This window comes from Medicago truncatula, chromosome 4 (genome assembly GCF_003473485.1).
Source record: "Medicago truncatula cultivar Jemalong A17 chromosome 4, MtrunA17r5.0-ANR, whole genome shotgun sequence".
NCBI classification, from domain to species: Eukaryota; Viridiplantae; Streptophyta; class Magnoliopsida; order Fabales; family Fabaceae; genus Medicago; species Medicago truncatula.
This window is the reverse complement of record NC_053045.1, coordinates 14,739,940-14,759,226: the sequence shown is the minus strand read 5'-3', so window position 1 is coordinate 14,759,226 and position 19,287 is coordinate 14,739,940. Positions and strand designations below refer to the sequence as shown.

The window sequence follows — 19,287 nt, the reverse complement described above, 5'->3', positions numbered from 1 at the left end:
GACGGGGGAATCAAATGATCATTTGATTCCCCCGTCATATATTCCCCCGTCATATGTTACCACTAACTAGACATTTAGGCTCCAAAATATAGTATTCGGAGGAAGGCCACGGACAGGGATTCGAGTTATTGAAAAATGGAAACATGGGAGCTGACATCCCTTCGTAATGGGATTTAAAAATGCAGAAACACAAGGTTTTGCTTGCAGTTGCCATATATTCGTGTGCGGACCGGAAGTGCTTTTTGCACCCCTTTTTTTCTCTGTTTGCTCCCTCACCTCGACTGTTTATGTGAATGGTTAACGCAAAGAGAATCATTTCTCACAACATTGTTCAGCCAAGGATCATTTTGGTTTCCTTCTTTTCCCTTAGATCATAATTTGTCTTGCAGTTGGATATTCTTGGAGACAAAAAGAACATATTCTAATACCATGGTTATCGGTTATTGTAGATCATGTTCCTTGTACAAAATTCACCAAGAAAGAACATTTTCATGATGATTTTTTAAATACTAGCATTTTTCAGGCTAGAAACTTAATCAGAAAGTCTGGTTGATACTTCAAAAAAGAAGTGATCTAACTTGTTACCAATTATGTTATAACGACATCAACGATTCACTAACCTTCTCTACCAAAAAAATACTCCATGTGTTATTCTGCAAAAAATTTAAAATGCTATAACTCGATCATCAGGAACAAAGTTTATGACCCAATTAACATACGTTTAAAAATTAATAGTGTAATTTAACTTTGTAACTTAATAATTCTTTCAAATTAACCCTTCAAAGAACCACTACACTTACCCTGAGTACACACGATGTGGTCATAACTCATAACCATGGTAAAGGTGCAGAGTCACATGTGGCTAATTAAAAAATTTCTTCAATGCATTATCGTGCATTGGGACCACAGTTACCACAACCAAGCATTTTTTTCAATTGTGTTGGAAGGGAAGATTTGCAAGTATTGAGAGTGAGAGAAAAATAAACTATCATTTCCTTTTAACAAAATGACAATAATCAATAATGTCAACATTCAAGAAAATATCTCAACTCATAAAAACTGCAATTCACAAACAAACAAAAATAAACTGCTAGCAGCATTTAATCATACATCTAACACCTAGGGCACATCCCTCCCTATTCTACAGTAATGGTGACCTGTGCATCACAGGCAGAAATCTACTTTGTGAAATCGGATACATGTAGAAAAACAATAAAAGAAAAAAATATTCTAGTATGCAATAAAGATCCTGCAGTTCAGAAAAGGGCTTCGGTAGGATACAGTTAATCCTTCGAAGAAAACTGAAATTGCTCCAATAGAGAATGCTTACCCAAAAACCAGCAGCAATCTGGGTGGCTAAGAATATAAATTTCACTAAAGAGGCCTCAGATGAATAATCTTCAAGTCAATGAATAAAAAGACTCCACATAAAACGATCCCAAGGGTTGGATAACTTGAGTTCATGTTTTCGATCTCTTTTGCTTTTGAGGAACAAAACGAACTCCCTGCTTCCTGAGTTCCAAGATACTCACTTTTCCATCCTCGTAAGTAACATGTAGATTTGAGGTGCCTTCAACTACACCAGTCACCTCTCCCTTGTGCCTGGACAAAAATGTAAAAAAAAAATGTAAACTGTAATCCATTACAAGTCTATAATGATTTTGCAACAACAGCCTTTAAATTTATTGATCAAATAATTACCAATGCTGTAAAATAATTTTTTTTTTCTTCTTAAGATTCATGCATTCCAAACTTTATAAAGTTTTCAAGTTTGAAAATAAGTCTTGTAAAGAGTTTTAAAATAAGTAAACATAAAATGTAACATGCACTAATCCACCAGATTATTACTACGGAAATGGAGTATCTGGGGGAAACATAAAATGATGGACAAAACATATAATAAATTATTGGCTGGGTATAACGTTATTTATTATTTAATAATATTTAATGCTCAACGTTTTTCCATTGCCTAAAAAAAATTAATAAAAAGCTGAAGGCACTAACCAAGAATCATCGGATATCTGATGAACTTCAACTCTCTTTCCAATTGCATCACTTCCCAATTTCATCAAAATCCAGTTTGCATCCATGTTCTCATGATTTATATTCTCTCCAGGAGATTGACTTGCACCTTCAGAGTCATTAACCAATGATCTTTCTTTACCTTCAGAGTCATTAAACAATGATCTTTCTTTAAAAGGTGAAGGCCTCTTCCTTTTTGACCTCTGGCCCTTGATTGTGGTCTTCTCCTCTTCCTGATGAGAATTTTGACTTTCGATAGGCTTTTTTATTTTAAATTTCAGTAAAGGTTTAGAATCTTTTGGCAAAGAATGTGAAGGCATGTGATTATGGTCATGTGTCTCATCATATACATCAGAGCTACCTTCTGACTGCTTCGCCAAATATGTCCTTTCACCTCTTGACGTTGCACCTAATCCAACTTGGTTGATCATTCCATGAGTACTACGTTTTCCCCGCATGATGTGAGATCCCTCTAAAGGACCAACTTCACCCCCATCCGACATATTGCCTCTACCAGAGGTGAAGTTGAATTCAGAAACACTTGGCTTTACTTTTCCGAACTTGATTGTGTTTCCTTCTCTTCCGTAAACCTTTAAATGTTTTGATTGGCCTGAATCAACCCTACTTCCTGAAAATTAAATAAACCTATGTTACTTTTCAGAGACAACTCATATGGACATCAATAACTCATACTTAATGCTCAGAAAGGTGAAAAAAAGTCACAGATCCAAGAAAGGGAAAAATAACAACCCTACCTTTACCATCAATATGTCCAGCTGCTCCATCGTGTCTATCTAATGCAAACTTGTTTCCCTTCGTCAAATGGGCTGGATTTTCATTTCCTGATAAATTTGAATAGAAAAAGGTCACAAAAAAGAGAGATAGTAGAAAAAAAGCTATCAAACCATTCAAGATCATGTACACACATGCAAGATGAAGACACAGATTATACAATAACCGTATTTGTTGTTGCATAGTGATGATTATTTTAAATGCTATTTATTTTACCTAACATGTATAAAATATGCCACTGATTTGATGGGGACAAAACAAGCGATATTAACTGAAAAATAGTTGTAACCCATTTTCACATAATCAAATCCCACCCCGTTTCTCAAGCTAAAATATGGCAACATAGGAAACAAATAACCCACCCCGTTTCTCAAGCTAAAATATGGCAACATAGGAAACAAATAACCCACCCCATTTCTCAAGCTAAAATATGGCAACATAGGAAACAAAGAAATAAATGAAACTTAATGTAGACGCATACCATTGGCAGTAACCAGATCTTGATCTCTTTGGAAGCTTGCATTATCAGACAGCGGAGAACTAGCTACATTAATTTTCCGTGCTCCCAAATTTATAACCAACTTATTCTTTTTCACATTCTGAGACTTATCACCATGTTTTCCACTCTCTTCACTATCCAAAATATTTGCCTTATTCCTTTTAATTCGAACAACTCTGGGTTTCCTTTCTTCATCACTGACCATCACCTCATCAACAGACTTACGTTTCAAAATCCCTGTCTGATTGATAGGACAAGATACTTCAGTTTGAGTCAAGCTTCCAGTAGCAGGTGATGAATAAATATCAGGACCTTCATTTCTCTGGGATTGCATATCATCCAAGCTATGTAAAGATCTAATATCACTATGTCCTTCAAAACTATGGCGTGCATCAATTTTACCCGTCATGAATGACAGAGAGTCCTTTTTCTTAGCAGACTTTTTGTTCGAAGATTTCTTTCCATAATCATTCATCTTGGTAGGTGAATTATTGGGAAAATTCTTAAAAGAGAACTTAAAACCAGAATCACTCTTTAACTTCAAAGGCCCACTATCCTCATCGTCAGAATATGGTGAAATGGAAAATATTTCTTCTTGTGTTGGTAAACCAGCTGAAGCCCTCAAGCTGGTAATTAAATCTTTATCAGCAACATTCTTTCTCCTCCAAAGCTCTTGAACAGCATCCTCAAGATTCTTGACCTGGAACATACAGATAGATATAAAGTGGGTTCAGGAAATAACATTTCTTCCAATTGAGAAACAAGTAATTATATATTGAAGGCATGTGCATACCTGATAACATTCCCCACGACAAGTAGGACATGTATACTGCAGATTCCCATCCACTTGAAATTGGTGATATCTTTCATCACTGCAAAACATTGTTTCATAAAATAAGCATATCAAATTGGTCTAATAACTGCACAGCCAAAACAAACAGCATAGCATAATTTACAAGACAAGGTCAGGAATCAGCAAGCACGATCATTCAAGTAAAAAAAGATAGAAGCAGAAACATGTTGCAAGAAAATTATCTACCAACAGCAAGCATTATGTACCTCGAGAAAGAAAAAAGGTGCAGTTAACTATTTTAAAGCACTAATTTTCAATTTTTAATACTGTATACCGTAACAGGTAAAATTGACAATACCTTGAATCAGGATATACATTTGCAACTCACTAGACATTAAGAAATAGGACTGAGAAGTAAATAGCAAAATGTTATCAATGGTTCGTATTAAAATAATAACAGAGCATCCTTTACATATATGTTCTGGAGTTGCAAATGAAAGCAGTAAATATGGTACAGCAAAAGCAATGCATCTTCACCAGTGTTATTACTAGCCGATCACGGAAAAATAGCGGATCACCAAAAATCCGATGAGAAATAGTGGATAGCGTAGCGGGCAAATATTAGAAACCACAAAGCGGTTGAAATATATAATTCTATATTGTTATCCAAAAAAATAATGCTGCACATACATAAAAGCTACATAAACAGAAATTAAAAAAGTGACCGACAGAAATTAATAAAGCATGATGCATAGTTGCATGCATTGCTGCAGAAAGCCAGAAACATAAATTAAAAGTGACCTAAAACTCATTATAAATATGAAGTATGAAGTAAAGAGAGAAAATGGAGAGGCAGAGGCGGTTTAGTGATGAGACGTTACCTAGGTCGCGGGGTTTAGGGATTAAATAAAACCCCATCTCGTCACCCACTCAGCATTATTTTAGTTTGAATGTTTTTAAAAATGTCATGTGCAGCTTGCATGATATTTTCAATGTTATCAATAGGGAAATAAACATAAAACAATAACTTCCGATATGTAAACAATAACTGCTATCGCCGATGCAAAAAGCCACCATTATTTTAGTAGTAGCTGAATCGCAATAGCACATCAGCTTTTGTCGTGGTTGCTCCAAACTCGATATGTAATAGTGGTAAATCGGCACTATACCAGTTATTTAACAACACTGATCTACACAAATACAAGCAAACTAACCTAATATCATCACACTGGCAATGCACCCAGCGTTGGCAATGATCACAGCAAACCATTGGTGTTGACTCTGAATCTCTGTAAACCTGCAAAATAACCCAAAAACAGTATGATCAGTCAGAATTCCTTTCCTGACACACATTGTGTATGTGTGAGCACAAGTGTATAACATAGTATTTAGGCTGCACAAAGCAAGATGCATGTGAAGCCAAAATGAAATTAAGTGACGGTAATATAGTATTTGCACAACAACTACAGTATATTATTTCAGATGCTGTCTGAATGTTAATGGGACCTAATTCAAACCTGTCATACTTCTAGACAATATTTCATAAAACATGCACATGTTTCATCTCCTACATTTAGACTCACAGACCAAAAGGATAATATACAGAATATAAGGAATAAATTCCTTCCAAAATTAGAAAATATATCAAAGAAATTCCTTTGATATTGTTCTATGTACTTCCCCAAAAGAGAGCTGATAGTGATTTATTAACAACATGCTAAAAGAAAATTAAGAAGAGATCTAGAGAAAAAACCAGTACCTTCAGACAAACAGGACAGTAATTCCCTTTCACAAACAATCTTCCACATGCATCACAGCACGTGTATCCCAGAAACCACCTGTGAATTTCAATAAAAGAGAAGAGTCATAAGTTAATCTGCAGAATCCGCAAAGTGAGAAAGAATCAACTGCCATGGTGGCTCATAAAAACTAAAGACGGAAAATTTCAAAATGATACTGGGAAGATACTGCAGAAAGAATCAACTGCCATGGTGGCTCGAAGATGATACTGCAGTACTGCTGGTCATAAACAGAAATTCATTTACATGCTTCAAAATTGCGAAAAGATAAACTATTCTGAAGTGTTAATAATTAAAAAATAACCTGCCTGTTCAAAACAACATTAATAAATTAGTTTACCATTTCCAAAATCCTCAGTAGCAGGCAGTAAAGTCGAGTAAAAGCTAAAAAATAAAAAATAAACATGGGTGATAATTGAATACACATTCAGCAAAAGAATTTGGCTTTCTTCCAACTGGGAAGATAAACTTCAACTATAAAACTAACATAGCTTTCATCTTCCAATCATGTGGCCATAAAGACAATTATAAGGGGCATAACATAATGTATCATGGGAATGGAAAAAACATTCAGGATACCAAAACCACACATCTGAGTAAAAAAAACACAAATTATTCTGGATTCATACCTCACACTTAGTCCATTCCCAGGGACATTGGATGCGCAACTGTGACACTTTGTGTGTTTCGGGCACAAATAGGGCCCAGTACTAACATTCTGCATTATACATAATCATATATGAAATGGTGTGTATGAAATCAATACTAAGCACACTAGTAAGGGATACAGACTCTACCTTATGAGGAGGTTGCAGACAGTAACAATGGTAAGCACCATCACATCTTTTACAGAACATGAACTTACTGGGATCACCAGTCCTTCTGCAAGCCTAGATGAAGCAAACAAAACATAAGCCAAACAGTACTCTAATGAAACAATAGCTGGTATAAGCAACTTCTATAACAACAACCAGACATTCAATTTATGTGTAAAAGTTGTCTATGAATAATATATATATATATATATATATATATATATATATATATATATGGGTGTGTATCGGTAAGACGGTGACTGCATCAACGCCAATGGCACCTAAATGAAGCACATGAGAAGAAACTACACGTCACAAGGAAATAAGTGGAATGAGATATTTTGAACGCAATGTAAAAAGGAGATTACGAAATCCCCAAAGCCACTAAAACCAACTGGTTTCCCCCCAATAACACGGCATGGAAGGTTATTACTTATTACCAGTTCGTAAATAAACGGTTAATAAATGGTTTAATCATATTGCCATGTAGGATACAAAATAAATTTAGTTTCCAAATAAAAATAAACAGCGCATAGGAAACCGAATGACAGCATGACACCGGAATATGATATATAATACGACTTTTGTGAAAATTTTAAAAGACAGACAGAGAAAAGGATTAAAACATAAATAAATTTGGTTCATGCAAATAACATGAAATATCCCCAGTGTTAGAACACTTTCATTATTTAAGCGCGGGCAATATGAAGATAATTTTGCAAAATAGACGAGCAACATTGACATTACAACTATAATCGGTTACAAATGCAGCAAGTAACCGTTGTAACATTAATATTTAGAAAGAATAGAACCTTAAAACAGACAATACATGAAAAAACACTAGCTCGCTAGCACTGTACATCACCCGTTATTACCTCACAAATTCGGCAAGCACGGCAGGTCCACGAACTCCAATGAAATAAATCTGCCAAAAAGTCGACACAGAATGAAAACACATGGCATTTAGAACATAATAGTATATATGGAAAAATATACCTTCTCACCTCTATTATTAGACCAACTTTTCAAGCAGCTCCTATGGTACTTCTTACTACAACTTTTACAGGACAGCATCTTTTTCGCTTTCTCACTTCCTTCGTTCTCGACACGATTGCACATTCGACAAAAGACCTTTACATTGGATTGCCCCTGTTCTTCTCCATTAAGATTGCCCGATGTATCCTGCTCATAAAACCACCGGTCAGTAATAAAAAAACAAAAATCAGCATCTTGTAAACCTAATTCCCAAAAAATACAAGAAATCCACAAGACAAAAAAAATTACTCACACATCAAATTGCGCACCACGCACACACAAACATAACAATGATAATAACAAAAAATACAAAATGAATGCTAAATAACAATTTCATACCAAATCAATCAGTGTTGTTAAATAACGGCTATATGAGATTCGAACATATCGCGATACGCTATTCAATGTTGTCGATGGCGGACCACGGCGAAAGGCCAAAAAACCAACATACCGGTCTACATATGGCGCCGTGGCACCAGCATCCTTCACAAATCTTGCATATCAATTTTAAAAAAATCTGCACCGATATCTGCTTGGCACCGCCATGGCCAATATTTGACAACACTGACACTATTTACTACAAAATATTGTGAAACACCAGCGTTATAGCACTGTTGCATAGCGGAATTAGAACAATTTTCTATTTTCCGCAATCCGCAATTGACAATACTGAAGTCAACAAACAATATTAAACCATAACTCCAGCTCAATTTTCACAAATTTTGCATATCGGTTTTCAAATTCGTCGTGGCACCACCTTGACCAATACTCCTTCCGGTCTCAAATGTAAGAAACAAAAAAATAAAATTGGTGGTCTCAAATATAAGAAAAAGTATAGTAAAATGAACCTATTAAATGCCACTATCCCAAGTTTACCCTCATTAAACCCACTTCATCGTTAATGTCTCTACTACTACAAGACAAGGGTAAAATTGGAAAAATATCACTTTATAATTACTTAAATGTGGTCAATCCATTTTCTTATTACGTGTGCTTTTGTTTTTTTGTTTCTTACATATGAGACTGGGGAGAGTATCTGACAATACTGACACTATTTAGTACAGTTTTGTAAAACACCGGCGTTATAGCGGAATTAAACAAACTTCTATTTTCCGCAATTCGCAACTGACAAAACTGAAATCAACAACATTAATCCATGACTCCACAGCTCAATTTTCAAACACAAATACATCTATTCCACCAACACACATCACAATTTCACCATTGCACAGAGAAATTAGAACAAACTGCCGCAATTGACAACACTAAAATCAACAACAACATTAAGCATAACTCAACAAATCACACATCAAAAATTTCACAAAACTAGGGTTCCAAAACTAACCACAACATCGCCAGATTCAAGCCTCCTAGCATACTCCTCAGCAGCAATCATAGCAGCAGCACCTTTTCTCTGAAGAGCATCACGCTTAGCTTTCATGGATGCAGATTCATCAACCACATCACCACCACCACCACCACCACCGCTAACAGCAACAATTTCCTGCGGCGGCGGTGGCACCACTTTCGGCACCGCAACTTGAATCGTTCCACCATCTTCCTTCCGTGAATCACCGAGAAAATCACTCAGCAAATTTACCTCATCGAGAAAATCCTTCGTTGCGTTCTTCGTTCCGTTCAGAGAACGCGGAAACCCTAACGAACAGAAACAGATTCTTCGACTGAACCAAAAAATGAAAATAATAATAAGAGAAATAATCACATATAGCGTATATATAACAATAAGATTAGAATAATTGAAATTGAAAAGAAGAGGGTAAAAGAAGAGAAAGAAAAGAGAGGGAAAGAAAAGATAAGAGTAAGAAAATGAAGCATTACCATGTAATTGGACAAGCAACGTGAAATGCCATAAGTTGTTTTGAGATTTAGATTTCAATTTTTTTTTTGGTGTAGTTTAGGGGATCGTTGTTCCCTCTTCTTTTCTCTAAAATTATTAGTGTGCTAATAAGTTTTATTTTTATTTTACATAATATATAAAAAGGGGAATTGAATTTTAATATATATGGGAATTAAAAAAAAAGGGGTAGAGATGAGGGAAAGTGCTGTAAGTAGTCGTCGAGATGAGGAAGGAGGAAATAGAAGCGATAGAGAGGATTTTGTATTGTAACGCTCAAACGAACGGGCCTCTATTATTCGACCCGCTTTTCATGTGGTTAAGGCCCATTACTAAATATTCTCTCTTTTTTTTGTTTAGTGTTGGGGTGTGCCACTTTACTTTACAAAAAAAACTTGTATATATTTACCGGGTGTTGTCTGTGTTAGACATATAATTAAGGATGATCAAAATTTTGTGTGCACGGTATTGACAAATAAAATTCACTACTGACCGATATAGGACGAATATCTTAATGGATACATATAAATATAATAAAAGAAATCATATTTTAAATACTCGTAAATTAATAAATACATATGCAAATGAAATTGATTGTATTTAGTAAAATTATTAACACATATAGAATAAAATAAATATATTTTAAGTACACCTTCTTCCATTGATTTTTGCTCACTCTTATAGGATCAGCCTAAAATGTCCCTGCGTGACTTTAGTCACGTTGAGGTATAACCTGCGTGACTTAAGTCATATTGCGTGATGTTATAGAACAACAAAGTCATAAACATAAACCATTCACTTTCAAAACTTCTCAAATACGATGTTGGTGAATTCATGATTATATGTCGTGAATGTTGTTGGGTATATGTGGGTGGTGATAATTCATGCATTGGGTGTTGATAAATGTGTTGCTGTGGTTAAGTTGTTGTGTTTTTATCATTTTTGTGAAAGTGGGCTAAAATTGGAGAAGTTTGATTTTGATGAATTTGAATGGATTAATGGGATTGTTATGATGAATTAGGATGATTAGAATTTCTGTTTTTGATCAAAGGTTTTGGGTGAGAAGTGGTTTAGGAGAAAATCGAGTTTTTGTGTCAAAAGTTGTTTTAAGCACTTTTGCGAAATAAGCCATTTTGGGGTGAATTGAATAAGTTGTTTTGAGTTTTAAAATAATGTTTTCAAGTATAGTTTGAATTAGGGGTGGACAGTCGGTCGGTTAGGTTCGAAATCGGTTTCAAAACTTGAAACCGTTTAAACCAGCGGTTGCATATTCGTAAACCATTTCCGACCAACTTAGGCATCGGTTTAGTCGGTTCGGTGTAAACGGTTAAGCCGGTCAAATGTGCGGCTTAGTTCGGTTAATTCGGTTTTGTATATATCAATCCCTCCTTAATATATTTTAAAAGTTTAACATAACCAAATTATAAGCTGAAATTTGGGTTTTCAATAAAACCAAAAATAATAATTTGGCTATTCATATTAATCTTTATGGCCTGTCAGTTTTCAATTTAAGTAAACATCAAGAGCAATTTTTATGCCATAATATATTAGATAGAACTTGTTTGCACCAACACCATTTGTAAACTTGTTCCAAATATAAATTATATAACTTGTTTGCATTGACTAACAACAAACATGCACAACACAGCAAATATTAGTAAATATTACAGTTGTCCAACAGTATCAACAGCATAAGTATTATAATATATTACAGTCATCCAATATTTGAGTAAAAGATGAAATAAATTCCACTAGCTTTAAAAGCACAGGCTGCTTGCAATTGCCGATGCTACAACATGGCGAATCATGGAGAATGATGTTGTAGTTGATGCTGCACAACAAAGGAATGAATATAACTGTTTAAAAAAAAAATCTAAACAACAATATGTTTAATGTTCTAAATTTACAAATATGCATGAATGATATTTGAAAACAAACCTGAACTGGAGCCCTAGAAGTCTATAACATCTAGTATCCCACTTAAATTGCAGCAACCATTTATGATAAACTGTAAATTACAATCAGTTAGTAAATCATAATAATTTCACTAGATTAAAGAAAATTTCATTATAACAAAGAAAACAAGTTTTATCAGATTACCTGCAAAGGGACATGCCATAGATAATACTTCATAACTCTGCATTCTCTACTTCTCTAATGGCATGGGCATGTTCGTCAAGGATAACAAAGTTGGTTACGACATCACTATAATCTTTTGCATTGTACCTTTGGCTAGCTGAAACTAGAAAACCACCCTTCCCATTTATAAGATTTGTTTGCCTAGGGTCATTTAGCATGTTCTCTGGTTTCTTAAGGCAGACTCTAGAGTGTGCTAACATGTTGGACGTTCCATTTAATTTAGAATCACAATGGTATCTTTTATGGCAGTGTTTACACGCGGCTGTAGGTTCTGGTTCATTGGGTAATGGATTAAAATCAAGCCAAACGGGAGAGGTTCTCCTATTACCATTGGCATTAGGTCTCCTACACCCAGTAGTGGGTAAGGGGGAGCTCAGCAGCTGCTTGGTGAGTAGATTCAGCTGAAAAGATTAGTAAAGTAATTCAGATATGCATTTAGCTAAGTTTTTTGCATTATGAAATATTAAGTGTTTCAATAATTATAAAGTATTAAGCTTTAAATAAAAGCATCTCTAATCGCCAATCATTAATTAACCAAAAATATATTTAAACCAGTAGGCAATAGAACATATTTTGCACATATATGGATAACTTATACACAGTGCACAAATACCATATATTTTCGTGAAATAATTATAGCTACAATTAGCCTTTTTCATTCATAGAAATATAATTACTAAACACAACAAATTATATTCATAGAAATATAATTATTAACACACACAAAAAAAACAGCACATTTACAAGTTTCAACTCACTAAGAGCCAATGAACCCTAAGCAGAAACAAGTAAAAAAAAATAAAGATTTAATTAGAAACAATTATGTTATCTTAAGGGTGAAAAATATATAAAAAACAAAAAAGTATAAAAGTATGAACAAATGTGATTAGATCTTACAAACCTTTCAGAGATCTTATAAATTTTATCGAGATTCAGATTTATGTAATAAAAAAAGAAAGAAAGGTTGAAAATCTTGATTAACATAGTTGATTTGTGATTTTTGTTTCAAGTTTTTTTGTGAAAAATGGAAGAAAATGAACGATTTTGTGATCTATGATATGTGATTTGTGGGTTTTTTTTTATGATGTTTTGATATGAAGGAAAAAACGAATCTGGTGTATGTGGAAGGAAAGCGGCCGCAGACGCAAATGAGAGAACTAGGTTTCAATGTTCTCACACTAACTATATATATGTGGGCTTATTGGGATGGATCTTATTATGGGCTGTATAATGGTTCGAAACGGTTTATCGTGGGTTGTAATATACAAACTGTGACCGACCATGTATAGCCATAGCAAACCATTGAAGCTGAACCGAACTAACCATTTAACTGACCGACCCGACCAGTTACGCTTCGGCCCACTCGGTTCGGCCGGTTTTTAAAATCATGTCCAGCGCTAGTTTGAATGGTCTAAGTGTTTGGGACGCGTTGGTGAGAACAAAACTGAAAACGGATCGAAAATCGCAATTTTAAGCGCGAAAACAAAAAAAATTCACTTCCCCACCTGTCACGGAAGCACGACCGTGCACTCTCTTGGCACGGGTCGTGCGTGAGGTTCTGCCTAGGGTGGCACGACCGTGCCACTTGTTGGCGCGACTGTGCCAACCACCCTGTGCACGAAAACGTCGATATTCCACTTTTTGTAGGGTTTTTAAGCATGCTAACGGATCCCAAACACCTAAACCTAGTCAAATGAAGTTTAATTGGACTTTTAAGTGTGATTAAACATAGGTTTATATTAGGATTGAATGGTTTTTGAAACGTGAAGAAAAAGAGACGAACTTTGCAATTTTTGAGAACTAGTTGAACTTTGTGAAGTGAATTTGTTATGATTGATTAACTAATATTTAGATGATATGTAGGGGTGTTTTTGATGAAGTGCAAGAACATGGAACTCTTATTTTGTTGAGAAAATTGAAAATAGACGTTTTTGTGAAAATAGACGAACTTTGTCGAAAGAGGTTTTATGATCGGATAACTTGCAAATGGCTTTGTAAACATGATAATATGATGAAATAAGAATGAAACCATGATTGTTGGGTGTTTGATATGTCGGTTATCATGATGTGATTGTTTGTCGTCTTTTATGCGGATTGTGCTTTGTGAAACGATGTTGTTTCCCTGTGATGATAATTATTGATATTGAATATGATGATGACTCTTTGTTGATTATGACTTGTTGATTGTGTGAATGTAAATACTTGATAATGCAAATGGTGGTGTTCAGTGAATATATTATATGATGGTGTAAATTGTATAATATAGTTGGTGATTTGTGCATTGCTGAGTCTTTGCTTGTAAGTCCATGCATTCATAGTCATGTTGAGTCTTTGGTGAAGAACGTAATTGGTGGTGTTTGTTACGTTAGTGGATTCAATACGGTAAAATTATCTTTGGAATCCAATTAGTATCACATGCATGTAGAAGTGTCTGGAACATTGCATGCATTTGAAGTTAGTGAAATGTGTCATACTTGAATATGTGACTTCGTGAATATGTGTATTTATGAAATTCGATGAATGTTGTGATGATGTGAATTTTGTGGACTTGCGTATGTTGCTTGATATACTATGATGGTGGTGTGATAATATTTATGTGGAGTTAACATTCTAGGAATGTTGAATATGTACATGTGTATTTATTTGAAAATCCTTGAATATTTTATTTGATTATGTTTATTATGTGAAATATTATCTAACCCCCAGTGGTCGTTTGGTTGACCGCCTGCCTATTTGTATGAATAAGTAAATAGCTTGCAGGATTTGGTTGTTTTCCTTTGCTTTGATTAGTGAGTTGCTTGAGGATAGTGTGGAGCTACCACCTTTCTCTTTTGCTCACGTCTAGTTAGGCTATAACTAGGGTGTCAGACATTTATGTTTATCGACTTTATCTAATGTTGAAGCCGAAGTATGGTGTTGAGATTTTATTACTCATGTGTTGAGGATTAATTCATGTTGTGGTGATGTTATGTTAATTGTCTTCCGTTGTGAGTTTTGAAACTGAAATTATGCATGTTTTAAGAAAACGAAGTTGTAGCATCTTTATCTCTATTTTGATTTATTTGAATTTATTGCATGATTATTGCATATGGGGTTTAGGGTGTTACAGACGCCACTCAAGTTGACAAAGATGCATTAATAATGAGTCAATTCCAAACGAAGTGTAGAAAAATATAGAGGTTTTGAACATACAGAACACAAAAGACTTATTGAACAAGTCATGGGGAAAATGGAAAAATTAGATTATAATGCAATTGAAAAACAAAGTATCAAGAACAATATGTCTCAACAGTTAATATGGTAGACAACCAAGTTAATGATTGTTTTCAATTAGTAACTTCTAGGTCAAAGAAGAAGGCCAAAATATATAAATCGGCATCAAGAAGTAACCATGCCACAACGTCAGAGAGTGGTTACACAAAACACTTCATCATGAAGTGCATATTTTGGAATGTAAGGGGTTTATACAACTCCCCAAGATTGGCTCAAAAGAGGCTCATTAATTAGCATAAACCTAATATAATGTTAATTGTTGTGCTTTGGATGTCATATGATTCATTTCCTTCAATGTGGCTTTCTAAGTTAAATCTTAAAGTATTTTCTGTCAATAATAGAAATGACATTCTCCCTAATCTTTGGCGAATTCTCTCTCTTAGCATAGATCATGTTGTCATATAAATGGAAAATCAACAAAGGTCTTTTTATCATTATCGAAAATGGTAAATAGTTGGGTATAACCTTTGTTTATGCCTCAACCAATTACATTTTTAGAAAGTAGTTGTTGCAAGCTCTTACTTTGATCCAAAGTCATAATAGTTACCTTAGTGTTTTATTGGTTACTACAACACAATCATTAGTGCTCAATAGCATAAGAAAACTAATCAACCTGCTAGGGTCCCCATGCACGTCTTTCTTGACTTGTCTGTGACTAACTAGATGTACTTTACTTACTTGGTTAAATTGGAGGATAGACTTTAGATTTACTGATACGAATTAGATAGGTCTATAAGTAATCAAGATTTGATTGATATGTTCTCTTCAATATCTTATTCAACTTTAATCAGAAAATGGATCTGATCATTACCCCTTAATTTTAGATTTTCAATTTCTATATGTTAGACCTGTTTTCTAGTTTAGGATGATGCAGATATGAACCGTTCATCCTAAATGCAAAGATTTGATTGCTAATTGTTGGAGCACGAGAGTGATTGTGTTCATTCTTATTAAGAAATTAGAGATTTTGAATTAGCACCTTATAATTTGGAATAAATAGAAGTTTTGCAATGTTTGTGATCAAGTTAGGCTTAGATAAAACATTTTGTTTCTTATTCAGCAACAAATTGTCAACACTAACTATGATGATGCTTTGATGACTCGAGAAAAAAAAAAGCTTAGAATACTTTTGATGAAGCCTTTAGAATATATGAAGTGTTTTGGTTGGAAAATGCTATAATCAGTTGGGATAGTGAAGGTGACAGGCACACAAGATATTTTTCACAGAGTGGAAAAAATAATAAAAAAAATAAAACTAAGCTTATTTCATCCTTAAGACATTAGGATATAACATCATCACTAACTATATGGAGTTTTTTAACAGTGTAGTGAATCACCAGACATATTTATTTTACATTTTTTGTTGTTTTCAACGTAACGGTCATGTTCAACATGTCATATCGAACTCTACTAATGACGAGGTTATTGGTATGCTAACAATGATCATTTCTTTTGAGGAAATTCACAATGTTGTTCTTACTTTCAAAAAAAAAAAAAATGCACCGGTCCATAATGGCTTTGGTGCTCTAATTTTTGTATTCATCACTAATAAAAAAGAAGTAGATGCAAAGATATTAAAAAGATAATGAACACCTTAAAGTTGATGTACCGCTTGAAAGAATAAAAAAAAATTGTATACGTTCTTTTCTATTGTTGATTTACTTCCTGCAATTCTCATCCAATAGAAATAACAAAATGCAAATGCTTACTTTGTAATGAAAATGATCTTTCTCATTTGTGGATTTGACTCTTATTGTTTTTTTATTCAAATCTAAATTGGCCTTATAATTATTTCTTACGAGTTTATAATTATGGTAATAGTTATTATATATTGCATTTGTCATGTAAAAAATGTTAAGTTTGACATGCTCATATGGTGTGAATTGACAACATTGTTACTATTTATTATAATTTCAACCTAAATTGATAATGTTGCTCGAGGGATATAATGGATTATTTTATCATTTCATTTACATCGGTATCTGAACTAGAGTTGTGTAGGTGAATAAGTGGAATAAGAGTTCCAAATGGTACAGTCAGATTCTATCTTATCATCAAACATGTTAACCCAACTTTTTCATGAATTTCCTTTTCTTAAAGTGTCTTAAAAACTCATAATCTCAAACCATCAATTAAAGTAGCTTTATTAATGAGACTGTAAATTGAATATGCAATTATTAATGAAGGCACTTTACATTTTCAGTTGAATATCAAGATAGCTGATTGGTAAAATAGTCATCAATAACATCACAACTTTTCATTCCTTTGTCAAGCTACTTCTAATACCACATTCAAACTTTCTCTTGCCATAATAATGCACATATGTTATGATGTGTGTTTGATAATGCAACATATTAATTATATTTGGACTTATCATCATACTTTTAGAGTAATTTTTGATATAAAATGGTCACATGCACTGATACATTCTAATAAATATAAAAGAGTTAAATGTTTGTTAGAACGATATTGAAGTACTTAATGTAATTTTTAGAAAACAATGTATTCAAGAATAAACCAACAAGTGTATGTGTTCCCTACAATTAGTAATAGTGAGTGTTGTTTTACACATAATCATTTCATGTTCTCCATTGTTGTTTTTGTTTGTAGCAAATATGAAAGTGAGAAAAACACAAGAAGGGGGTTGAATTGTGTTAACTTTTTAAAAACTTTTCTAAGTGTTATAAAACTAGAACATATTCTGATTAGAAGCTATGATCAGAGTTTGGACTAAAACAGAGTGTGCAACAAAATTGAGATAAACACGAATAAAGGTAGAAGAGAAAAAAGACAACACAAACAAATTATTTTGGTTCCCCTCATAATCCGAAGTAAGTGCACCCTTGCACTTCCAAGAGATTTTTCACTATAACCACATAAGATTACAACTTGCTCAAACACACAAGTAAGAGACTTCATTTCCTTGCAAAAGAGGACTTCTACAATTAGTGTGTATCAAATAAAAAGATTGTGTTTATACTTGATATACAATCAGAGGTGTAAGTAACTTAAAGAGAAAGCGACTTCTGAACACTTAAGAAATTCTAAGATTGAAAAACTGCAAGAACTTTTCCAAGTGTTTATGCGCTAGAGAATTTGATAAAGTATTGCCGCTAGTAAAATAATAAAATTCTCATTTATTTCTTCAATTGCGCATGTCCTTATTTAAGAGAGAATAAAAGAGCCATTGTTGAAGATTTGCCAACTCATCAAATTCGTCCTTGAGAAACTTGATCAGAGTCGTTAACACTTTGCTTCTTATGGATAACGTTGTTGAATAGTCATTCAAAAATGTTTTGTTTCTAATAGAGATTTGTTACATTCTGTTTGTCCTTGAATTTCCTTGTTTGTTTTTGCACGTGGTTTGAAGAAGACAAACTCTACTATTCAGAGTATGATAGTGACATTCCATCAGAAGACAACAAACCAAGCCAGAGTATGATAGTGAATTGCTGATGTCACCTTCATAAGCTTATTTCTTTCTTTTATAATCTGATTCCATTAATAGCTTCTAAGCAAAAATTCTTTTTCTGATCAGAACTTTAACTCTAAGGCTAACCTTTCTTCCGATCCTATTTGAAGATAAAACAATTTCTCTTTTGTAACATATGTTTTCCTATGTGTTTAGAGTCTTGGTACTTCAGAACCAAAACTTAACTTAGAGAGTCATAATTTAATTATATTGTCCTGCATATTTGAACACACGTTATCATATCCAATTGTTATTTTTACATTGTTATTATCAAAACTTCAGAGACATTGTTTAAAAACCTATTTTTGTTTAACGAAATGATGGTCATAAAATCATTGCATTTTTCTTTTCTATAAAGGCACCGATTTAGGTTGGTTGTGTTTCCTCCTTCATGAGTTAATGATACAATGTCCTTAACTTTTAAGCCTATGTTGCGAACAACTTCATCCAAACCAGTTTCTGACCAAACATAGTTGTTCACAATGACCCATTCAATAGACCAACAACTTCGTATTGAGACAAAAATCTTTTTGATGAATGTTCATGAATGTTTAAGAAAATCACTGTTTAACATAAAGTACATATGTCAAAAAGACAAGAACTCATGAAAATCATGAAGTTCATACACATGAACTCAAAAAAAACATTATGAAGTTCAACTAGATTTGAATGAAACAAAAACAACTTTCATAAGGTTCAGAATGTTCAACAAAAATGCAGATGTAAAAAAGGCATGAACCTAGAAAAATATTGTGAAGTTCACATGCAAGAACCCAAAAACATTCTGAAGTTC

General features: G+C 33.7%; 1 protein-coding gene and 1 long non-coding RNA gene across 2 annotated transcripts; both read right to left on the bottom strand.

Annotated features, from left to right (window-relative positions):
- Window positions 1-1,007: 1,007 nt before the first annotated feature.
- On the bottom strand, window positions 1,008-9,846 carry LOC25491967 (uncharacterized). Its single transcript, XM_013600016.3, has 13 exons — window positions 9,595-9,846; window positions 9,101-9,437; window positions 7,725-7,902; window positions 7,596-7,645; window positions 6,703-6,795; window positions 6,535-6,623; window positions 5,866-5,944; window positions 5,321-5,403; window positions 4,107-4,185; window positions 3,296-4,013; window positions 2,778-2,864; window positions 2,005-2,650; window positions 1,008-1,602 (listed from the first exon to the last, which is right to left on the bottom strand). Exons 1-13 carry the CDS (start codon window positions 9,624-9,626, stop codon window positions 1,461-1,463), a joined length of 2,613 nt encoding a protein of 870 aa, XP_013455470.1. The 5' UTR covers window positions 9,627-9,846; the 3' UTR covers window positions 1,008-1,460.
- A 1,338-nt stretch (window positions 9,847-11,184) lies between these two features.
- Window positions 11,185-12,672, bottom strand: LOC120580211 (uncharacterized). The gene is made up of 4 exons (XR_005645916.1): window positions 12,651-12,672; window positions 11,711-12,150; window positions 11,549-11,618; window positions 11,185-11,441 (listed from the first exon to the last, which is right to left on the bottom strand). It is a non-coding gene; the product is annotated as an uncharacterized lncRNA (long non-coding RNA).
- Between the last annotated feature and the right edge of the window lie 6,615 nt (window positions 12,673-19,287).